Here is a 24,683-nt window from a genome sequence, read left to right as displayed (position 1 = left end):
GAATTGAGGCTTAATCTTTGCATGCATGGGCATATTCTTACATTTTGTAGATGTTCTTTATAAATTTGCCACATGCATGTTCATGTCTTGAGTATAGTTCATGATTTCACCATGTTTTGAGAAGAATTGGCTCATTTGAGCTAGCATTTGAAGCTTGATAGTTGATTGAATTCATGCATGTTACATGGAAGTTATGTTCTTAAAGTTTAGTTCAAAATCATGTTTAATTGAACTACCTTTGGGCTTTGATTTCTTAAATTGATCTTTGAAACATGTCATATTATGAGTTTTGAAGTGTTTTCTAGAAAATTAGCCCAAAAAGATTGATTTTGATGTATCAAAAGTCGATTTGGAGCTTGAAGGTTCAATTTGGATTTTCCAGAATTTGGACTCACGCTCGAGCGGGGAACTCCACGCTCGAGCGTGAACACTGAGTCTTGCATGTCTGCTCGAGCGGGGAAAGTGATGCTCGAGCGGGAATTTCACATATCCAGTACTTTTATAGTCCGCTCGAGCGGAATAATTAATGCTCGAGCGGAGACCTTTGTCTGCATGTCCGCTCGAGCGGAGAAACCCACGCTTGAGTGGGACCCCTATTTTCTGAAAATTCTAAAAAGTGTTTTAAAGTGCATCTTTGCATCCTCATTTCATCCTAAGCGTTCCTAGGCCTAGTTTAAGGCATCTTAATAAGGATATTGATGTAGAACCACACCGAGTCTAAGTAGAGACTAAGTCATTGATTCCCAAGTGTGAAACTTAGTGTGTGTTCATCCTGTAAACTGTGTAAGGTTGGCATCCGGGCGCGCACTAGCTGTTTATAGCCCAAAACTCTGTGAGTAACAATGTTGTAAAGATATGTTCAAAGATGAATATTTTCTGAATGATGTACTGTTACTATATTATTACTGCTACCACTGCTCTGTACTGCTACTATACTATTACTGCTACCACTGCTCTGTACTGTTACTATACTGTTACTGCTACTACCACTGCTCTGTACTGTACTTTACTGTTGCTACCACTGCTCTGTACCGTACTGTTACTGCTACCACTACTGCTCTGTACCGTACTGCACTATTACTGCTACTGCCACTGTACTGTTACTGTGTTACCACCGTTACTGCTACTGTACTGTTATTGTACTGTTACCGTTACTGCTACTGTACTGTCACTGTACTGATACTGCTATTGTGCTATTACTGTATTTGCTATTGTACTGTCACTATTACTGCTACTGCTATTGTTACAAAAATCTCTGCCAGTTCCAATGTTCGGAACTCCCACTGCCTACTATTTTGATGGCCAATCTATGACTGTTCGGCCTATTAAGATCTAATGCACTGTTCTGCTAATGGATGTGCCACGTACGATTACTATGGTTTCTAAATGACTGATATGGCATGAAATATAAGCCACTGATTGTATAACTGATTTACTAAGGCGAATGACTGTTTAAAATACTGAAGGGACATTCATTCTTAACCTCTTTACACATTATGTTATTCACTGGGCTTTAACTCGCTGTTTATATATATATGTAGGTATTCAGGCGCCAGACCGGAGTTAGGAGCGTGGGTTAGACCCTCTTTTATCAAAGCCAACCACTGTGTCTCACTGCGAGGTTCCGAGCCTGTCAAGCTAGGGCTTTTGGGGTGTTTTGGTTTTCCCCCCTTTTTGTTTATGTTCTGTATAGATTGAATGTTGTTGTACCGTACTGTTCTAATAGGGATTAAGTCCTTGTCCTGAATGCTTGTATATATTGTACATACTGTTTTGGTACTGATTGTATATATATATATATAAGAAAAGTCTTTTTGCATATAGACTGTCACAACTCATTTATCACGACCCAAACCCGCCCCTATGGGTTTAGCACCGTAACCGGCCAGTAATCCGAGATTACCGAAGGCCTGCTTAACAGTAATACAGTAATACAGAGTACAGGGGCTGGCAGAAGCCAATACAGTAAATAAACAATGTCCAATGAGCTGTGACAGTCTGTATGTAAAAAAGACTTCTCATTCAAATATACATAGTCAGAAAAAACAGTATGTACATATATACAATCATTCAGTACAGTACAGTCTATACAGTCGTGCAAATAAGATACAGAGATAGACGGGGAAATTAAAAACACCCCTAAGCCGTAACTTGACAGGTTCGGAACCTCGCATTGAGGCACATAGGTTGGCTCGACAAAACTGGAGTTTACCCCGACGCTTCTAGCTGCGGTCTGGTGCCTGTACACCTACATATATATATGAGCAGTGAGCTAAAGCCCAGTGAATAACACAATGCGTAAAGGGGTTAAGAATGAATGTCCTTCCAGTAATGAAAACAGTTCATTAATTCAGTATATCGGTTACTCAGTCATAAGTGGTACATCCATTAGCATAACAGTACAGTAAACAGTAGGTCTTAAAAGACCAAACAGTAAATGATGGCCATCTATCAGTAAACAGTAGTGGTTCCAACAAGGGAACCGACAGAGATCTCTGTAACAGTAAACAGTAAACAGTAGTTGCTAAGGATGCCACAGTACAGTTCAGAATATAGGACATACATTCATTCAATCAACAGTATCAGCTCAGAAAGCAGTATAGTTCAATTGTTTAGAAGATAATCATTTTGAACATATCTTTACACAGTTGTTACTCACAGAGTTCTGGGCTACAGTAAAGCTAGAGCGCGTCCCCAGTCGCCAACCCTACACAGTGACAGATTGAACACACACTAAGCTACACAGTTGGGAAATAATAACTTAATCCTTAATTGCCTCGGTGTGTTCTACATCTATATCCTCATTAAGATGCCTTAAACTAGGCCTAAGAATGCCTAGGATGAGATGAGGATGCAAAGATGCACTTTAAAAACATTTTCAGACGTATCAGAAAACAGGGGTCACGCTCGAGCGTAGGTTACTCCGCTCGAGCGGACATGCAGACAAAGGTTTCCGCTCAAGCGTAGACTTACCCGCTCGAGCGTTCTGCAAAACAGTCAAAAGTGATGGATAGACGAAAATCACGCTCGATTGGGCTCTCGACACCCGCTCGAGCATGAGACACAATGTCCCGCTCGAGCGTCAATTATTCCGTTCGAGCGGACTTCAAAACAGAACAAGATGCTAGGAGCACGATTTCCACGCTCGAGCGCTAGTCACCCCACTCGAGCGTGAGTCCAAATTCTGGAAATTCCAGATTTGAACCTCAAGCTCAAATCCAAGTTTTAAACCATAAATTTCGATCCTCTTGGGCCAATTTTTCAGAAAACACATCAAAACTCATACTTTAACGTGATTCAAAGCTCAATTTGTCAAATCGAGGCCCAAGGGTGTTACAAACAACCCAATTTGAAACCAATTTTCATGAATATGAAGAACATGCAAACATGCATGAATTTCAACCATTTCAAAGCTCAATTTCATGTTCTAATGAGCCAATTCCTTCCAAGGACAAGATGAAAACATGGACTTAACATAACTATGAGCATGCATGTGACAATTCTCCATGGAATCAACTCAAAATTCAACAATATAGGCATGCATGCAAGGAATGAGCTCTTAATTCAACAACTTGAGCTAGTTCTAGGCTTAGGTCACTAAGAACACAAGAACCATGGATGAACATTCATAAACGCAACAATAAAAGGTTGAATTTCCTTACCTAAGTCTTGAATTAGAGGTATGGAGGCTCAATGTTGCAAGAACTCCTTTAATCTTCCTAATTTCCAAGCAATTCTGTCAAGAACAAATCAATTCTCTCCCTCTCCCTCTCTTGGTCGGTTGAGACAAGGAAAGGCTGATGAAAAAGTTTTGTATAGAGTGTAATAAGGCTCAACAATAGTCCAAGTAGTGGGTCACTAGGTGGCACTAATGTAATTAAGGCCAACTATGCAATTTATCAATATTTAATCTAATAATCATACCAAATCAGTTATCAGATAAATATGCCATAAATTCACATTAATTCTAACGATCATAGAACATCAATCAATTTCAGATTCAGCCGCCGATAAGGCCTTCAATTCGCAAATTAACCATAAAAACACGAATAGATCAATTAACAAGCAACAGATAAAAAAATGCATTTAAACAGATACAGTCAATCAATCAGTTTCAGATTTCAGTCAGTTAGTTCAGTATTTCAATCAGTTCAATTACTTCAGTTATCAGTCACAATCAGTCTCAGTTTAGCAGTAATCAGTGGTTAATCGGTAAACAGTGACGAGGGTTGTTACATCATTGGACATTTTTTAATTACTGTTTTGGCTTCCGTCAGCCCTTGTACTCTATATTACTGTATTACTGTTAAGCAGGCCTTCGGTAATCTCGGATTACTGGCCGGTTACGGTGCTAAACCCATAGGGCGGGTTTGGGTCGTGACACCTACCTGGCCTCATGCACAAACAACAATTCAATCACATTTTAATTCAATCAACAAGCATCCAACATTGCCAACGAATGGAATACAACACCACAATTTAAAGAAAATAACATCCAAGCCTCAATTCATTTACCATAACAATTTCCTCATCTTTCACCTCTTTATTGTTCACAACATTCCAAGAGTTAAAGGAAATTTTGTTCAATTTTGGGGTCTTCAACTCAAATTGAAAATTTAGGGTTTTACCAAATTTAAGGGTTTGTCTTGTTTATCACATAAATGGGTTCCAACACTATTTATATCCATGTTTTGAGAGGAGAGTGTAAGAAATCAAACAAGAGTCAAATAAAATAGTTTCTTATATAGAACATGGGGACAATCTAACAATATTCTCAAATTGGCCCATGAATCACAACCACACCATGAAATCCCTTCAAAGCAAAGAAATACTAGGGTAAAAGTATCCCCACCTCTACAAGTAGGAAGAAAATGAAGCCTCTTGAAGAATCCTTCGCAAAATCAAGATCCAAACGGCGGGAGAGTAAGATCTCCAAGTGTTCTTCACTTTTTGTTAGATGATCTAAGCCAAATCTTACTAGAATGGAAGGTATTTTAGAGTGAGAAACTAGGGTTTTTCATAAAGGATGGGAGCAGAGGGAAGATAGAAATGAAAAGTGGAAGGAAAGATCTAGAATCACGTTTTTAAAGTTGCTGAATCCGCACAGTCTGCTCGAGCGCAACTTTTCCCGCTTGAGCGTATGACACAAACTAAGAGGCCCGCTCGAGCGACGAATCCCTCGCTCGAGCTTAAAATGACAAGTTACAGTAGTTTTACAGACCTTTAGGGAAACAACTGGGAGCCAACATTCTCCGCTCGAGCGCCACCTCTTGCGCTCGAGCATCCCGCCTATAAACTTAAAGGATACTGAAAGTTAAGATTTTCTGCTCGAGCGTGTCTTTTGACGCTCGAGCAGATCCAAAAACAAAAGTGTCACAGGATCTATCATTTACAATCTCAAAACATATTTACAAATTAGTTTCTAATCCTCCTAGAGTAGCCGTACATCTTTAAATGTTTCAGCTTTGCCTTCGACTGGTCTAATAGTTTTCAATACCTGACATTAAACGCCATGAGTTTTGAATGCCTAGTAAATGCACACACACCGCGTCCCTTTTTCTCAGTCCAATGCACCATCACAATTATAACAAGCAAGTAATGAAGCATGATAATTGTTCAATAATAAAGGATTACAAGGTTAGATGTTAGTAATCTAGAAATCCCCCAAAGAGATTTCATTCTCCTAATTAAACCACAAGAATTGGACACCGGACTATTCGGAACCCCCTTTTTTGCTGCTTTGTTGCAGAACTTACCTCGGATACCTACCAACGGTTATATACCGCGTAGCGCCAACCGCAAGGCCTCAAAAGGGACGACGAAAAGAAAAATGTTTTATCACCCTGAATCTAACCTTATCCTTCCTAATTTTTTTTATTCTCCTGAATGTCCCATCTGGACCCAACCTTATCTCGCCAATCAAACCATCACAAAGAATCTGAATACGTCCGTTCCATTCTTGGGTTTATACGATAACTGCTTGCACAAGACTTAACCTTTAATTAGAGAGCACATCCCATCAATCCTAATACATTATCATCTCTTCATTATCCAAGTGAACGAAAACCTAATACTACCCCAATTAAGGTTTCCGTTGAGTTAAATGTTTTAAATTAAAGTTAGAATAACTTAACAAGATAGCAATATCCATATAAGCATGAGCATCATCAATTGAAGAAGATAAGGAATGTAATCATAACACATGCAATATCATACCAATACATGATCATGTACAAATAAGCATACTCATGAACATAAGAGCATAAAACACTCATTTAAAACGAAAATTTCAGATTTAGTACCATTTAAAGATTAAAATCAAAAGGGCTATTTCAGATTTTCCTGAACTCAGCATTCCTATGATTCATAGAGGATTTAATCTAATTTTCAAAACATGTTTCGAAAATGAAATAGCTTTTCTAGATTTTTAGTTATTTAAGAAACACTACAGCGCTGTCCAGATTCGTCGATCGTTACGAAAATCAAATTTTCTTACAAACCTTTCACTCTTTTTCAATGAAGCCAATTTTTCTTGAAAGCTAACTCTTTAAGGAAGTTTTTGACATAAAACCGAGGTCCAGATTTCTACAGTTTTCTAGAATTTTTGAAAGTTGGCTGAAAAATAGATTTTTTATGCATAATACTCAAAATAAGAAGGTTACTGAGAAAAGAGGCCAACTAAGGGAAATTTTTCACTTCTTTTATGTTGAAAATATACTAAATAATGTATCAATAACTCATATTTTTGAAGTGATGGGATGCCTTTGGAAATAATGTAAGATATGGAAAGAAGAAGGTAGTTTTGCATTTATTAAGAGGAAATATGAGTAGAAGAAGGATTGAAACCAAATTCATCCACTTTGAACACATGAATACCATTACAACACATCTAAAAATGTGATTTTAAATCTCTAATAACATGTATTTGAAAAAGGAAATAGAAGGAGAGATGGTGATGTGGCTTACTTGAAGCTTGGTTGGTTAGCTAGCAAGACCTTCTCTTTCTTTCCTTTTTCCACCAAGCTTACCCTCTTCCCCTCTTTTCCTCTCAACCGAATGAAGTGTTTGTATGTGTGTTCTTGTACGTAAAATGCTAAGGTGAGGTTTCTTTTATAGGAAAATTAGTGCAAAAGGTCCAAAGTGCTCATTGGTTGGAATTGGATTGAATATTTTAGATTTATTTGGAATCTAATGGAATGATAAATGATTAGAGGCCTTAATTATATAATTAATCATGATCTAGTTAGGATTTGATTAGGAGTGGACTTAGGGTGGAGGCATGATTCCATGTTTTGGGAGTACTTGACAACACTTTTCCTTGATTTCATGGATATGGTTTGAAAAAGTTGTATAATTTTCTATTCCCTAGGGTGGCTGGCCATGTGGGCTGATTTGAGAGAATTAATTTATTTTTTTCTTGTGTACAATTGTTAAAAATTGTAAAATATAGTGTATAATATGGGTTTAAAGGTATAAGTGTATATATATATTAGCATTAGTTTGGGGTCAATTAGCGATTTAATAAAAATGTGAGGGTTTCGAGTTTAATTCATGTATTGGAATATTTATTTAAGTGTAGTATTTAATTTAATTAGGATTTGAAACTTCAATTCGGTTAAAGTTTCTTTATTTCGAATTAAATGGCGAGTCGTACTGAGAACCGAAAGCCTAGGCTTTTTGATCGGCAAATATAGTTAGGGAATTAATTTAATTATTATTAGGGCCTTGGAATGATCCCTGAGTTTCCGGGTTCAATTAAGATTTGCGAGTTTTTGGTTGGCGCGCGTTTTTGGCTTTATAGCTAGAATTGAAAATAAAGAAGGGAATGCGGGTCTTTATTGCAATAGTTCAAAAGTAAGGGTGTAAATAAAATAGCAAAGATCAGGGGTCTCATAGTTAAGTAATTAATATTAGCATGTAAAACTGATTACTAAGCTATCGGGGTTAATTTGGTTTTGTACGGGTTTATTCGCGATGCGTTTTCGATTCTAGGGTTAAATTTGTGAATACATGAAGAACTAAAGGCTTTATTATAATAACTCAAAATTTAGGGACTTAATAGGGTTTACAAAAATTAGGGGTCTCACAACGATACAGCTAAAATTATTAAAATATACACAAATAATTTATTTTAAATTATTATATGTATTGATTTAAATTACATTTTTATAAAACGATAGGACTAAGATTATCAAAATAAATAAAAAATATTGTTTACCTTTAACTTATTTTATTTTATTTTTTTATGTAGAGCTTCTCTTTTTTTTCTTTCTTTCTTTTTTTATATTAAAATTCCAGATCAATATACTGTTACCAAAATCCTTTCTAAAATTTAATATTTTAAAAACTTCTACTTAATCTAAATTACCCATAAACAAAAATTAATAAAATTATACTAAATATATTTTACCAATTAATTTTATTCTACTTTTTTCACTTTTTTAAAAAAAAAAATTAAATATTAAAAATATTTATTTTTATGAAATTTGTTATATATATTTATGTAAATTACATTTTTATAAGAGTTAAAATGATTAAAATACATATAAATAATTTATTTAAAATTAATATATGTGTTAATTTAAGTAACACTTTTATAAGATGATACAACTAAAATTATAAAAAATAAATTATTAGAATCATTATTTAAATTTTAAATTATTGCTTCTTTTTTCTCCAATTTAACAATTAATTTAAATATTTTATATATTCAAAAATATAAATTATTTAACTAAATTTTATGCAATTTTTTTTTTTTAAAACGAATATGTTTTGTCGGGCATCGCACGTGTTAAGTACTAGTTAAGTCAAAATAAAATTGAAAAGAATAGGTTAATAGTTTTCCTATTTAATGTAACAACAATGATTCATCCCACTAAAAATATCATCACTAATAGCACTAATGCATTAAAAAAGTAAAAAAAAAAAAAAAAATACAACTTCAAGACCAAAACATCACATCATTAATAACGGGACCCACTGCCACCTAATTAGTGGGAGCACTAATTAATTAGTGCTCCCAAGCATTTTTCTTAATGTAAACTTTCTAAACTGGAAGCGAGGCATAAATAAATAAATAAATAAAATATTTCATGCTTCCATAGAAGAAAGTAGACTACATAATCATTGAAGATATATATATATATATATATATATATATATATTTTATCATTATCTTATGAGTCTCAATGTAGTTATCCACTCATCTCTTTTATTAATTCCATCTTTTTTTTTTTAGATGTTGAAATTATCATAAAATAGGTCGAAAATTAAACGAAGACCAGTATAGGGTGTTTGTTTGGACGGATTGAATAAGGTGAGATTATAATCTATCGGACTATTAGTCTTGGGATATATTGTCTTCGGACTATTTGGTTGGACTGGATTTGTATTCTATATTTGTTTAGTCATGAATTAGATGTCTGGATTGGACTATTTTTAGTGAATCAAATGTTTGTTTGGAATATTATGAAAAAGAATAAATGTTCAAATGACTATTTTATTGTTTTCAATTATTTACTAAGTAATAGCAATATTAAATATAGTTTTAATATTTTAATTATTTTTATCTAGATTAAATAAAAATTTATTTTATTTTATTTTTTGCACAATTAAATAAATTTATTTTTTAAAAATTAAATAAATTAAATATAAATAAAAATATATGAATTTTAAATAAATTTATTTTAAATAATAATAATAATTAAATAATGAAATAAAATAAAACATCTATTAAAATTAAAATAATGAAATTAAATAAAATATAAACAAAATTTTAAAATAAAATATCAATAAAATATCTATAAAAAAATATTTTAAAAAATTAAATAAATAAAACAAAAATAAAAATTAAATTAAATTATTTTATTTTTAAATTGAGACATTTAAATTTTTTTAAATTTTATTAAATATAATATATAATTAAATAATAGAAGATAAAAATATAATCTCATTATCTAATCCCATAATATGAGTTATCCCATAATTTCTATCCCATCCCATAAAATAAGATTTATGAAAAACAAAATTTTTCAAATAACCAATAACCTATTAAACTAGGATTCTAGTGGAACTAATATTTCAATCCACGCCCTATTCCTTCGAAACAAACACACCCGTAGAGAGTTATGCGTCCACGGCGTGTGAAGGGGGTGGAAAACATGGTAGACGAATCATGCCACCCTATTCCTCATGACAATGGCGACTTTGGTACTTTCTCTCTCTCTCTCTCTCTCGCTATATATATATATATATATATATGTGTGTGTGTGTGTGTGTGTAGAGTCTGTATGCATAAGAGACTTGCTTTTGTATTGTGGCATATGCTGTTGAATGAAGTAGTGTCTGTCTTTTTGGGTTGAGAAGCTAGGGTTTTTGTCACCCAGATCATATTTTGTGAAATTGCATTAGGCAAAAGGGTGGATTTTTTTACTATAAAAATTTAACTGAATATCATGCTGAAATTATGAAGCTAATCAACAAATTGTTTGGTGATTGAGAATGAGAAGTATTCAAGAGACTCTTCGATTTTATATAGGGTAATACCCAATTTTTTTTACTAGTACTGTTAACAACATTTATACTGTAAATACATACATATATACATAATGTTGGTGCATATTTTTTGCACAAGGTATTTTAATATTAAAAAATTATACTTTGTAAATATAATATTATTTAATAAATGTTGTGAAAATTGTTTAAGAAAAATGCTTGGGAGCACTAAAAAGAGAGCACTAGGGGAGCACTAATGAGGTGTTTTTTTTTTTTAAACCTTTCTACCTCATTAGAGCTATTAGTGCTCTATTATTTAGAGCTCTCAATCAGTTCTGATTATTTAATATAAAAAAAAAAAAACATATGGAAGGAGTTAGAACTCCTCCAGTGCCTCTTGTATTTGGTAAAAGACAAATGGTAATTAGTAGAAGCATGGGGAAGAATTGAGATACATGATGTGATGAAATGGCTTTAAAATAAAAATAAATAAAAGTTTCTTGTTCTTTGCTGACTTTGTCGAGTTGGTTATGAGCTTTATATGTTTGTGTTGAAGAGGCTAAGTGTAAGGTGTGATCAAGGAAGAATAAAAGTCTCTCCTTTTATGACTTCATGTTTTTCCCATTACGCAAACAGTGAGATTCTTTAATTATTATTGCCATGGAAAAAGATGACTTCTTTTGGCAATTTATTCAAGTAGAACCCTTATGACGTCATGTGTGTGACACGAGTACTTCATATATTTAAAAGAACCCATGCATCATAGGCTGAATTATACAAATACAGAACAAATTAGTTTTCTTTAACATTTTGCAGATGTAGCAAGATCGCTGAGAGATATACCACCAGCTCACTACACTCTTAAGATTGAGTCATTCTCAGAACTTGCACAGTTACTGTTGGATGCTAAAGTGCAGAATTATGAATCAGATATTTTTGAAGCCGGTGGCTACAAATGGTTGAGTACTTAATAAAATATTTTTTGTGTAGTTTTTCTTTTCATTCCAATTAAGACATATATATAAGCTGACTCTTCTTTTGTGTCAAAGGAAATTGTATCTCCACCCAAATGGTGATAAAGAAAGAAATGGGGAAGGACACATCTCTCTGTACTTGGTAATCGCTGAGACAAGTGATTTACCTCTTGGTTGGGAGGTCAATGTGAACTTCAAATTGTTTGTGTATGATCAGATTCAAGACAAGTACATGACCATCCAAGGTAGTTAGATTCTTTAGTAACTATTTAATCTCATTTGAACATGGGTAAGGCTTTTAAATTTTCATCCTTGTGCGTTACTCTACACCCCTGATTTTATTCCATTCCAATGCTCAGATGCCAATGGGAAGGTTAGACGCTTTCATAGGATGAAAACCAAGTGGGGTTTTGCCCAATTACTCCCACTTGGTACTTTTAATGATGCTGCTAATGGATACCTCATCCACGACACTTGCGTGTTTGGGGCTGAAGTTCTTGTTATAAATTATAATGGCAGAGGAGAGTGTCTAACTGTATTGAAGGGACTTGACAATACTTACACTTGGAAGATTGATAACTTCTCATCTCTAGATGGCAAAACTCATTATTCTGAAGTCTTTACTATTGGAAATCGGAAGTGGTATGCAATCATTAACTTCGCTCCTCTCAGTTACAATAAGCAGATTGATAATCTAACAATAAAGTACTTTTTATGATTTCCTATAACAAAACCAGGAAGTTAAAGCTCCATCCCAAAGGAGATTCAAGGGCAAACAACAAATGCTTGTCCCTCTTTTTGTTGTTAGATGATTGGAAAACATTTCCTTCTGATCGAAAAACGTATGCAAAATACAAGCTGCTCATAAGGAACCAATGCCACGGCCAACATGTTGAAACTACAGGTGAAAGTTACATTTCCACCATTTTTCTGTTCATCTGGTGATCTTGGTGCCACTGATGACATGATCATTACTAATTTATGTTTTTAAATACAAAATATTCAAACCTCCAGTCTGAAGCTAACCTCACCAAACCCAAAAATAAAAAAATCATATCCATGGGATTCCATTTGTTTTCTGGAGATGATGATGATTTTTGCATTTATGGTGATCCTTTGGGTTATCAAACAATAATTGTCCAGCTACTCTCTTGCAGATACAGCATGCTTTGCTCCAACCTCTGGCTGGGGCCGCAGTTCATTTTTGTCGTTAACTGACCTCCATGATGCTTCTAAGGGATTCCTTGTGAAGGATACTTTAATTGTTGAGGCCGAAGTCAGTGTCTTATCCACATTGAAGAATTTCTCAGAGTAAATATAGATTAGGCTTTTATCTTAGTAATAGAAGGATGCTAGTGAGCTTGTCCTGTTAATCTGCTTTTATCATCTTGTGGACCAACTTATGAGCTAGAATCTTGTATACAATCTCAGACTTCTTGTTATGATTGAATTTTATGTCTGTGATATTTGCCGTGGAATAGTACTTAGCTTACGAATCAAAATTGGTATTGAAAAAAAAGAAAAGAAAAAAAAAGATGGTGATATTATGTAGTTTATATATCAAGTATCCCAATATTAGTGGTTATTTCTTTGCAGAAGGTGTTTCTTTTGTATTTGTACTGTTTTACATCTTCCATCTAAGGGTTAAAAATGTCCATTGGAATATTCATGTGAAACAATGATTGAGCCACTTAGCAGAGATTTTATGAACCCCATGAGTTTCATCATCAATGTGTGTTGTTCTGCAGTGCCTTAATGACTAATTATCACTTGAGTTGAGAACATTGGGAATCCTTCGGGAAGAGCATTTATACTTCGAAACTAGAAATAAATTTTCAACAAGCTCTGGACTTGGATTGGGGGATTCTCTCTCTCTCTCTCTCATATTATTGTATAAATTCGGAACAACCATGCTACTAATACAAAAATAAATCATTGCACACATGTACAATCTTATATTATATGAGATCTATAAGCAGATGTGAGTGTGTGTATTACATTTTGTGATTTATTTATATACTAGTGCATGTCCGTGCTTTCAGGCACGGTATAAATAAAAATAAGTGAACAAAAAGGAAAAAATAAAAAATAGAGAGAAAAATAAAAAATGGGAAAAAATAAAAAAATAAAATAAAAAGAAAAGAGGGTGGGAGGGAGGAAGGTGGAATCATTCATAGAATTATTCATGAGATCATGGAAGGATGGATAAGAAAAGAAAAAAAGTAAGAGAGAGAAGTAGGAAAGTAAAAAATAGAATTATTCATGAGATCATGGAAGGATGGATAAGAAAAGAAAAAAGTAAGAGAGAGAAGTAGGAAAGTAAAAAATGTATATGTAGGATATTTTTTAAAAAATACATCTCAGCCATTATTTTATAATTTGAATAGATCTGAGCCGTCCAAATATACAAAAATAAGTTGAAAATTCAAAAACTTTTCTGCTTTATTATATAGATTAGTAAATGGAATATGAATGATCACAATGTGGTGAGAAAGTTGACCTTAATAAAAGTTTATCTTAAAATTATACTTGGTTTTAATTTTCTGGATTTAATTTTTTGAAAATTAAATTTTTTGTTTTTCATGTTTTTTTTAGTGAATATTTTTAAAAGTTTAAGCAATTTTATGCATCTTACTAAAATGTATCTAAAAAGTTAGGGTTGCACAAAAATATATTTAAAAATAATAATAATAAATCTATTTGGTCTAGACTTTGATTTGGTTTACTTAATATTTGGTTTGGTCTAAATCCCAATTCATGATTTTGATTCACAATTTTCTAATCATAGTTCTGGTTTATAATCAAATTGTACCATTCTGATATATAAACATAGATAAATTCTTACCATACACTTGAATACATAATAAGAACCTTTATTTATATTACCAAACCTTGTAACCCTAATCTCATATATAACTTGTTGCTTCTTATTTGAAAAATGATAAAATGTTGCATTTTTTGAAAATATCAATGTGGCATGTCATTTAACGTTTGAAATAAATTGTGTTTTGCTTGATATTTGATATATTGAACAATATTTTGTGAGTAGGTTATGAATGATGCCAAGTTAGAAACTGTGGTTTCAAACTAAACTAAATTGCATCTCAAATGGTTTGAACTAGTTTGATGTTTTATTGTTTGATTTTGTTTTAAATTTTATGAAATTGTATATAGCGATTTAGTCATACATTTTCTCCTAAATCAAACCAAACCGAACCATAATATGATTTGATTCTTGGTGGGTAAACCTAAAGATCCCCAAAATGGTTGGACTGCCACGAGGCTATTTCACTAAGCAAAAAAATGAGTTGCATGATACAACAGCGTTGACGCTCATTATAGTTTATCGTAAAACTATTGATTGTAAAAAAGTGACTTTGTGGGAATTTATTCAAATAGAACCTTTCATGTGTTTGATGTGAGTACTTCATATATATTTAAAAGAACTAATGCTACATAAGTAGGATTATACAAACAGAACAAATTAGATCTCTTTAACATTTTGCAGATGTAGCAAGATCGCTAAGAGATATACCACCAGCTCACTACACTCTTAAGATAGAGTCATTCGCACAACTCGCACAATTATTGTCGGATGCTACAGTGCAGAATTGTGAATCAGGCATTTTTGAAGCCAGTGACTACAAATGGTTAGAGTACTTGAGTTAATAATAAACTCTTGTTTTTGTGGTTTTCCTTTTCATTCCAATTAAAGACATATATGAGCCAACTCTTTGTTCTTTTGGGCTAAAGGAAATTGTCTCTCTACCCAAATGGCGATAAAGAAAGAACCGGGAAGGGACACATCGCTTTGTACTTGGTAATTGCAGAGACAAGTAAATTACCTCTTGGTTGGGAGGTCAATGTGAGATTCACATTGTTTGTGTATGATCACATTCAAGACAAATACATGACCTTCCAAGTAATTAAAACTTCAATATCTTTAATAACTAATGATCAATATCTTTACACTAGTTGATTTTACTTCTATTTCAATGCTCAGATGCCAATGGCAAGCTAAGTCGCTTCCATAGAATGAGAACCGAGTCGGGTTTTGCCCAATTACTACCGCTTACTACGTTCAATGATTCTTCTAATGGATACCTCATCCATGACACGTGCGTGTTTGGAGCAGAAGTTTTTGTTATAAACTATGCTGGCAGAAGAGAGTGTCTAACAGTGCTGAAGGGACTTGTTACTAGTCGCACTTGGAAGATTGACAAATCCTCGTCTCTAGATGACAAAGTTCATTACTCTGATGTTTTCACTATTGAAAATCTGTAGTGGTATGCAATGTTAACATCTTCACTCCTTGTGATTATGATGAGCAGATTGATAATCTGACAATAATAACTTATTTTTCTGTCTTTTTCTAATTAATCCAGGAGGATATGGCTCTGTCCCAAAGGAGATTCAAGAGAAAGGGCCAAAAGCCTGTCCCTCTTTTTAGAGTTAGATGATATGAGAACCTTTCCAACTGAACAAAAAATATACGTGTTATGTTAGAAATGGTTTTGGAAAATACGATTTTTCCTTAACTTTGGTCTATTTTTTATGTGGGACCTATATGCCAGAGTTGGTGGATCTAAATGGTAATGCGTTCTATGCCGTATTATGATTTACGTGGTATATTTGGTTGCTCAAAACCATTATCGGGTGAATGGAAATTAAAGCCAAAGTGAGCTCTATGGAAATAAAGTTTTGGTAGAAAATCCTTAAAAGTTTGGATAAAGGCTTGTCTCACATTAGTTTGATGGGAAGGATTTTGTGAGTTTATAAGGCTTGGGTTTGTAACATAGAGTAGGCCCCAAGGAGCACCCAAGTTTTGTAGAGAGGGAGGTTATGGGCAAAGTGGGCTAGACCCATTGGACTCAAAAATAAACACACGTGCGCGCCGCCGTCCGTCCGTCCGTCCAGAATTCAAATTAATTCCGGAAAAAATCTGTTCGGTTTTTCTCTACACCCAAACAGGTCCATATCTGTTTAAAGAAACCGAACAAATTCAATTATCTGTTCAAATTCAAACCCAAACAGTGCCATATCTATTCATTCAAACCGAACAGATCTACTACCTGTTCAAACAGGTTTATTACCTGTTTAATTCAAACTGAAAAGTCACCTTTACACCTATAAATAGACAAGCCTCTCATTTGATTCTTACTCCAAATTTCGTCCTTAATTCTGCCTACTCACTCTGCATTTTGCTGCATTGTTTTCTTGTGAGAAAGAGTATAAACACAAAGTGTGTTCGTTGTGCAAACAATTTGTAGTGCTGCTATTGTTTGATGTTGATCATTTTATCCTGGGAGATAGACGTCCATATTCTAAAAGCACCGTGGAGAGGACGAATCTGTCTTAAGGACACAGTGTTAAACACTAGACTTGATCAGAAAATTTGTTCAACAAATTAATTTGGTAAGTAATTAATTTATTTTTTTGTTTTATTATTTTTTCTGTTTCTGTTTCTGTTTCAGATTTTGATTTTGTTTTTATAACAAAATAAAAATCTGTTTTATTTATTTTGTTTCATCTTCTGGTTTGATTTTTGTAATCAAACAAACTCTTTCATTTCTTATATTTCTTTTGTATTCCGTTTGTTGTTTAGTACACAAACATAATTTATTTCATTAAATACAAAGAAGATTATCCAACAAATTACACGCTGCCCGTAAACCAATACACTGGCCAGCATGTGGAACAAACAGTGACGTTACATTTTCACAAATTTTTTTTTTTTTTTTTTTTGAAGATAATGGAGACCTTTGCATTTACATTTTATCTTTACGGTAATCAAAAATAATTGTCAAATTGTTCTCTTGCAGCTGCGAGATGCTTCTCTGCTTCAATCTTCGCCTGGGGTAGATCTTCATTCTTGTCATTAACCGACCTCCATGATGCTTCTAAGGGCTTCCTTGCGAATGATACTTTGATTGTTGAAGCCAAAGTTAATGCCATTTCCACAGTGAAGAATTTTTCCTAGTAAATGTACCCTGATGCTTTTATTTTAGTAATACATGGATGTTTGTGTGCTTGTCATTCCCTTGTTAATCTGCTAATATCATCTTGAATCCTTTTTTTTTGTTTTTTGATTGGCAATGGAGCTAGAATCTTGTCTTGTATGCAGTTTGAGACTTCTCAAGTGATGAAACACTAGTGGTTATTTCTTTTAGATAAGGGGACTGTTCAAAATAAGATTGTTTATTAGGGGATTGCTTAAAATCTGCTGAAATCACACCAGTAGGTGTGACATAATTTTCCTGTTTATTTTTACGCCTATAGTTTAATTCAATCTGCTGGATCTTCATCCTTCTTGTACCTCTTCTTGGCATAGACTTCACAGGGATTGTATGAATGAATGAGTACCTGCATCAGATTGTGTTGACTCAAGCGAACTTTATCACCAGAGGCAGATCAAGTTTGTTCGAGGCCCAAGGCTATAAATACTTAAATGAGACCTTCCTAAAAAATTTATTGAAATATATTTTTCATTTTTATGTTGAAATCTAAAATTACTAATTATGTTCAAGTTTAAAAACTATAAATTCCCAAAACAAATTTAAACCTTCATGATGAAGATAGCTCTCCTTACAGTGCAGTTGCAAAGTTATATTTATGATATTAAAATACATAAAAGTGAGGCCTCTTACTGTACGAGGACTTGGGCAAAAGTCTTATTTGCCTAGCGCTCGATCCGTTTCTGTTTATCACTTGAGTGGAGAACATTATTGAGAACCTGGCAGAAGGAGATTGAACAACATAGATGCTTGCAGATCACACATTATATGAGACCCACAAGCTTGTGAGTGTGTATTTCATTTTATGATTTATTTATGTATTAGTAAAAAGAAGGCCCAGGCTTGTCTCCCGTCGGAAATTAGATTGAAATATATTGTTGGGTTTTATGGGCTCACCACGGAGTCTACATCGATGATCCAAACCGATCAATATTTAGGACTCGTCGAGTACTTCATCCCTGTAAAAAATCACGTTAATTGGATATCGATAGCCATTTGATCAGAACAAATTTGTGTTAATGGTAACTAAGATTTTAAAAATAAATTATTAATGCAAATGTGTTTTGATTAAGTGGCTATTGATATCCAATAAATGTGATTTTTTACAAGGTTAAAATACTCAATGAGCTCTACACGGTTTAGATAATCAATATGAGTTCTGTGGTGGGTCCATGAAGGCTTAATAGAATGCTCCAGTCCTCACTGGAGACAAGCTCATCCCTAAAAAGAATGTAAAATTATCAATGTGGTTAGAAAGTTGACCCTCATAATAGTTTCTTGTAAAACTATTGTTTGCTTTGCTAATTTCAGACTTACGGAAGTGTAAGTGAATGTAAGAATAAAGCTTGAGACCCCCAGTGGGGGTACTGGGGGTCCTCACTGATTGGTCCAAAAAAAACAATTTTTTTTTTTTTTTTTTTTTTTTTAAGTTTTTGGCCATTGCCAGCCCCCCACGTGGAGGGAGGGGGGGGTGCTGGGGGTCCTTCCCTGCTGGGGGTCTCCAGCAGGGCTCGTGAATGTAAATAGCTTTCTCCATTTACCTGCTGTTTGAAGAAATAGGCTTCCCTTCAATCCAATTCATGGATAGGTGGGTCTAGATTTGGATATTGTAAGCCTACTATTGCCTATATCAACAATTTAAGTCATTCATTTTATAGGGCTTATCAAATCAGTCATTCATGAAAAAAAAATCAGATTAATCAAATATAAAAAATTATTTAATTAGATTTTTTTTATATAAATGAATAGACTATTTTTAAAATTATATTTATAAAAAAAAAAAGAGAAAGAAGGAAGTAATTCGATCCAGTAGGCACCAATGTCAGATCAATTTAATTTCACCAAAATAGGATCAAGGTAGACTCTCAATTTAATCCTCATTTGAAATTTTCTCTAATTTTTTAATTATGTACATAAATTGAAATTCTTTTTAATTCCTAGTTTATGTACATAAATGTAATCAATTAATAAGAAGTCCCAAAGTCAATGGGCAATTATTGGTTACTCCAAAGCACCTGTGGTAATCTAAAGGGGGAAATATTATAAATAAGTAGTAAATTTTATAAATATTAATTATTGTTAGGTTTTTATTCTTGGCAGTCCCGTTTGACAAAACTTCTTTCAGTTGTATTTTTTTTCGCACTTTTATTTCAGTGAGGCTATAAGTTTTTTAGATGCGAATCCAACCCGAATCGAGCCTTGCAGAGAAATTTGTGATGTTAATACTTTCAAGATTGCCACTTCATTGATTATGACGGGGATCGAGCTGCCCGGTCAGCTCGCGGGGGTCCAGGGGACAGCGCCCCTTAGCAGGTCCGGGGCAGCGCCACAGCGGGGTCGAGGGGCAGGGCCCCCAAAGCAAAATGCAAAAATGCATTCAAAGTTGCCTCCCCGCTCGGGCGTCCATTTCCCCGCTCGAGCGGAGAATGCTGAGTTCCAGAAGTTTGGTGAGTCTGCAAATATACTGTGATCCGTGTTTTCACGCTCGAGCATCGAAATCCACGCTCGAGCATATATCCTGGTTTGGAACACTTCATATAATGTCCCTGCTCGAGTGTCAATTCCCACACTCGAGCGGACCTTGCGATTTCAAATTCTATAAATTCGCATGTTGCTCCAAATCTAGGATTACTCCTCCAGATCTTCTTCTTGGATATTAAGGTTTATATCTGAGGATATTTTGCTAGTTTTCTTTGATGTTTTAATTGAGTATTCAACTCATGGTTTAAAGAGTATACATCAAAGGATTATTTGTTTGTTCTACACAAAAGAGAGAGTTGTTCTTCGGTGAATTCTGAAGAATTCGAGCCTGAAACTTTGATGGATTCTGGAGTGGCTCATCGTCAAGACAATTCCGAGGTGAAGACGGGGTTGGAAGAGGCACATAGGGGTTGGTTCAATTCGGGCGTGAATTCGCTAGGTAATTGAGAGTATACCTGTGTAATTCATTTATATCTTCTTAGTGGATTGTTTTGTGGCTGTTGCCCGTGGTTTTTTTATCACAATTGGAGGTGTTTCAATTGTGATTTTTCCACGTTAAAATCGTTGTGTTGATTTGTCTTGATTATTTGATTAGGATTGTTATATACTGTTTAAAATTGATACATAATCACAAATCAATATCTAAGGGATTTCTACATTTTTCAATTATTAAAATCATAAATATGTAATAATTTGGTAAAATTTTAATAGTAATATTTCTTAATCTAAACTAATGGCATAGTTGAAAATCTTACAAATGGAATACAGTGAGTCACTTTCTTTAAGTAATTAAAAGAAAAGAGATTACAATTTAAGTGTGAATTGCAATTTTTTATTGGTTGACAACACCATTTTTTCCTTTTTTTAGATAGAGACAACCCCACTTAGAGCATCTCCAACCCACTAGGCATATGATGCTTGTTAGTCAAAATACCTAATATGACTCACTTTTTTCAACTCCAATGCACTAGGCATATGCTTAGGCATTTTGGCTCAGCTCACATTCGCTAGCTACATGTAGCTAGCCTTCAAGGCTAGGCAAAATGTATTTAATCATTAAGATTATTTCCCTCCATCTTTGTTGCTGACGTGGCATTCTATGAAGTTAATAGTATTTGGATGAATAGCTAAAATAAAGAGCATGGTTGGGGTAGAAACATGAAATCGTTGACAGGCAAAATAAAATGTGTATTTTATAGTAATATTTAGATAGGTAAAATGCCTACTACCATTGGAGATGCTCTTAGACAACATGTTTCATACTATTTAATAATTTTTCAAAGCAAATTTACTCATGGTATCTGCATCTAATTTTAGATGATATTTGGTTGAAAATATCAAATTACTTTTCCAACAGTGAATGTAATTTATCCTTCTATTTTTTTTTAATCTTTTCTAGGAATAAAATCGTGTCCATGGGTTTAAAATAAGGGAGAATTTTAGTTGACAGTGTGAGAAAAAAAAAATTAATTACCAAAAGGTGGAGTGTAGCAGAAACTCTACTGTATCTTTGATCTTCTATGCTGAATATTAATCCCTCCCTTAAATTAAGGGCATAGAAAAAGAGTCCCTGCTTTAAACATATACAATAGAAGTTGTATATAATAGAAGTTGCTCAACCAAAAAAATCTGTGGAGAAGGCATCAAACATGGAAGAGAGAACATGCCATCCCATTCCTCATGACAATGGCAACTTTGGTAGTCTCTCTCTAGCAACTTTAGTTCTCTCTCTCTCTATTTGAATATATGTGCACTATATATGATTTTGTGTGACCACCTAGGACTCTAGGAGTTTTGACAAGACATGGCGTGCTTGGTGTTTTACATCATCTACTTTTAAGTAATAAGTTAGTTGCACAAAAATATTTTTTTAAAAAAATCATAAATCAATTCAGTCCAGACTTTCTTTGGTTTATTTAATATTCATTTGATCGTAGTTTGCAAAATAGGTACATCGCAATTCACGATTTGATTCACAAATTTCTAGTCATAGTTTTGATTTAGAATCAAACTGTACCATTTTGATATATATAGACATAAATAACTTATTATTATCATACACTTTAAGAACCCTTATTTATATTATTACCTAATATCGTTGCTTCTTGTTTGAAAAATGATGAAGGTTATCAATGATGACAGATTGTTTAATGTTTGAAAAAAAAAAATATCTTGCTTGATGTTTGATATATTAAACAATATTTTGTGAACAAATTACGAATGATGCTAAGTTATTAGAAAACGTGGTTTCAAACATAACTAATTCGCATCTCGAGATTTGATTATGTTCTCATTTTATGAAATCATAAATAACCACTTGGTCCTAGATTTTCTCTTAAATCAAACTAAACCGAACCATAATATGGTTTGATCCTTGGTGGGTAGATTTTCTCCTAGCTTACTGTTTGTTCTAGGGAAGACTGTTCATTAATGGCTGCGAAAAAATTCCGTAAAGACAACTATATAATAAATAGAGCATTGGACAGTCAAGATGAGTTGAATTGAATCTATGCAAAGCAAATTAGATCTTTCATAGTAATTTCACATTTTTATCTCTTCATTCCGCAGAAGTAACAAGATCACTAAGAGATATACCACCAGCTCACTACCTTCTCAAGATTGAGTCATTCTCACTACTCTCACAATTACTGTTAGATGTTGGAATGAAGAATTATGAATCAGACATTTTTGAAGCCAGTGGCTACAAATGGTTTGAGTTTTATATTCTTTATTTGTAAGCATTTGTTTTGTATCTCAAGATACAAATAAATTGATTCTTGTTTTGGTCTTTTTTGTGTTGAACTTTAAGGAAATTGTCGCTCTACCCAAATGGCGATAAACAAAGAAAAGGGAAAGGACACATCTCTCTTTACTTGCTAATTGCAGAGACAAGTAATTTACCTGTTGGTTGGGAGGTCAATGTGAGCTTCAAATTGTTTGTGTATAATCATATTCAAGACAAGTACCTGACCTTCCAAGGTAAGTAGTTTGTTTAGTAACTATTCAATCTCATTTCAATTTATTGTTAAAAATTTTGTGATTCTATTCCAATGCTTAGATGATGTTTTTTTTGGGTGAATAATGCTTAGATGATGTTAATGGGAAGGTAAAACGCTTTCATTTGATGAAAACTGAATTGGGTTTTCCCCAATTACTCCCACTTGGTACTTTCAACGATGCTGCTAATGGATACCTCATCAGAGACACGTGCTTGTTTGGAGCAGAAGTAGTTGTTATGAATTGTACTGGCAGAGGAGAGTGTCTAACTTTACTGAAAAAAGGACTCGACATTACTTACACTTGGAAGATTGATAAGTTCTCATCTCTAGTTTCCAAAATTCATTATTCTGCTGTCTTCACTATTGGAAATCAAGAGTGGTATATGCTATGTTTTAATTTTCTTTGCTTTCAAATTACAATATATGCACATTGAAATATCAAAATAACAGCTTTTTATAACTTCCTCTAACGAAGTTAATCAGGAGGGTACGGCTCTATCCGAAAGGACAGGCAACAGGAGAGGGTAAATGTTTGTCCCTCTATTTAGAGTTAGATGATTCGAAAAGCTTTCCTTCTGAACGGAAAACATATGCAAAATACAAGTTGCGCATAAGGAACCAAATCTATAGCCAGCATGTGGAAGTTACAGGTGATATTACAGTTCTACTACTTTTTGTTCATCGGAAGATCTTAATTAGGTGCCTCTGGCAACATGAATATGCCTCTGTTCTTCTTTTCCCTTCACAAATACAAGAAACAAACACAAATATTTAAGTGGAATTTAAGTTTGACCAGACTCTGAAGAAGTCATATCTCTGAGACTCCACTTTTCATTTAAATAGGTCCTTTTTGTAATCTAAAAAAAAATTGTCTAACTATTCTCTTGCAGGCACCAAATGTTTCTCTGCTTCAACATCCGTTGGCTGGGGTAACCATTCGTTCTTGTCATTTACTGAGCTCCATGATGCTTCTAAGGGCTTCCTTGTGAAGGACACTTTAATTATTGAAGCTGAAGTCAGTGTCTTATCCACAGTGAATAATCTCTCCAAGTAAATATGCGCGAGGCTTTTATCCCAGTAATACAAGGAGTTTTAGTAGTATCCTTGTCGTATTAATCCGTTATCATCTTGTGCATGGACAAACTTATGAGATAGAAACTTTTATGCAATGTGAGAACTTTTTATCATGCGCCCGTTTTTTTACTGGTTGTGATTCTCGCCTTGGAGTATGTTAGATTGAATTAAATTCATGGAGATGGTCTAAAGATCCAATTAAATATATAATTAGCAGTTGCAAATGGTGATATTGTCACCAAAATTAATATTGAGTTTGAAACAAAAATAGCTAATTTACATGCTTGATATCTCAAGAATCGCCACATAAGCAGAGTTATTTGCTCAGGTGTTAAAATGATTGTTACAAATTATTGAAGGAAAATCAAATGTGGACTGAGAAGGAAAGCAATTTGGCACTGGATGTTCATCTTGTTGCTATTTTCTTCTTTATTTTTTGATAATCGAGAGTCCATTTAGGCAGGGCCTTTTGACCCCACATCCATGTAGGTAATTTGAGGTTCAAAGGCTACTTTTTGCCAGGAATGACATGTATGGAGGAAGCTAGTTTGGTTTGTACTACTTTTTTTATTACCAAAATTTATATAATAATAATTATGAAAAAAAATCATCCAAAATGAATAGTGCTATACAAACCAGACAAAATT

At 33.7% G+C, this 24,683-nt stretch overlaps 3 protein-coding genes across 3 annotated transcripts; all 3 read left to right on the top strand.

The window, feature by feature from the left end:
• The first annotated feature begins 10,059 nt into the window (after positions 1–10,059).
• Positions 10,060–13,028, top strand: LOC114272668 (uncharacterized). Its single transcript, XM_082901866.1, has 6 exons — positions 10,060–10,209; positions 11,311–11,452; positions 11,544–11,713; positions 11,828–12,110; positions 12,206–12,372; positions 12,626–13,028. The coding sequence occupies exons 1-6, from the start codon at positions 10,128–10,130 to the stop codon at positions 12,781–12,783; spliced, it is 1,002 nt and encodes a 333-aa protein (XP_082757992.1). The 5' UTR covers positions 10,060–10,127; the 3' UTR covers positions 12,784–13,028.
• A 1,703-nt stretch (positions 13,029–14,731) lies between these two features.
• Positions 14,732–15,752, top strand: LOC145805286 (MATH domain and coiled-coil domain-containing protein At1g31390-like). Its single transcript, XM_082900403.1, has 4 exons — positions 14,732–14,831; positions 14,977–15,118; positions 15,222–15,304; positions 15,472–15,752. Exons 1-4 carry the CDS (start codon positions 14,732–14,734, stop codon positions 15,750–15,752), a joined length of 606 nt encoding a protein of 201 aa, XP_082756529.1.
• Positions 15,753–17,267: 1,515 nt separating this feature from the next.
• On the top strand, positions 17,268–24,042 carry LOC145805285 (uncharacterized). Its single transcript, XM_082900402.1, has 6 exons — positions 17,268–17,447; positions 22,532–22,673; positions 22,773–22,942; positions 23,053–23,387; positions 23,429–23,612; positions 23,853–24,042. Exons 2-6 carry the CDS (start codon positions 22,627–22,629, stop codon positions 24,014–24,016), a joined length of 900 nt encoding a protein of 299 aa, XP_082756528.1. The 5' UTR covers positions 17,268–17,447; positions 22,532–22,626; the 3' UTR covers positions 24,017–24,042.
• The last annotated feature ends 641 nt before the right edge of the window (positions 24,043–24,683 follow it).

Source organism: Camellia sinensis, chromosome 13 (genome assembly GCF_055761805.1).
Source record: "Camellia sinensis isolate YWXY chromosome 13, ASM5576180v1, whole genome shotgun sequence".
NCBI lineage: Eukaryota > Viridiplantae > Streptophyta > Magnoliopsida > Ericales > Theaceae > Camellia > Camellia sinensis.
The sequence above is the reverse complement of the archived record's forward strand: the minus strand, read 5'-3'. Positions and strand labels throughout refer to the sequence as shown.

Excerpts from the sequence above, each read along its gene's own strand:
- LOC114272668 (XM_082901866.1), top strand. The coding sequence starts at position 10,128 with ATGCGTCCACGGCGTGTGAAGGGGGTGGAAAACATGGTAGACGAATCA. Across the intron at positions 10,210-11,310 it reads TCATGACAATGGCGACTTTG|ATGTAGCAAGATCGCTGAGA; the intron begins GTACTTTCTCTC and ends AACATTTTGCAG. Across the intron at positions 11,714-11,827 it reads CAAGTACATGACCATCCAAG|ATGCCAATGGGAAGGTTAGA; the intron begins GTAGTTAGATTC and ends TCCAATGCTCAG.
- LOC145805285 (XM_082900402.1), top strand. The coding sequence starts at position 22,627 with ATGAAGAATTATGAATCAGACATTTTTGAAGCCAGTGGCTACAAATG. Across the intron at positions 22,943-23,052 it reads CAAGTACCTGACCTTCCAAG|ATGATGTTAATGGGAAGGTA; the intron begins GTAAGTAGTTTG and ends AATAATGCTTAG. Across the intron at positions 23,388-23,428 it reads GCTTTCAAATTACAATATAT|CTAACGAAGTTAATCAGGAG; the intron begins GCACATTGAAAT and ends TTATAACTTCCT.
- LOC145805286 (XM_082900403.1), top strand. The coding sequence starts at position 14,732 with ATGGTTGGACTGCCACGAGGCTATTTCACTAAGCAAAAAAATGAGTTG. Across the intron at positions 15,119-15,221 it reads GAAGCCAGTGACTACAAATG|GAAATTGTCTCTCTACCCAA; the intron begins GTTAGAGTACTT and ends TTTGGGCTAAAG. Across the intron at positions 15,305-15,471 it reads CTTGGTAATTGCAGAGACAA|ATGCCAATGGCAAGCTAAGT; the intron begins GTAAATTACCTC and ends TTCAATGCTCAG.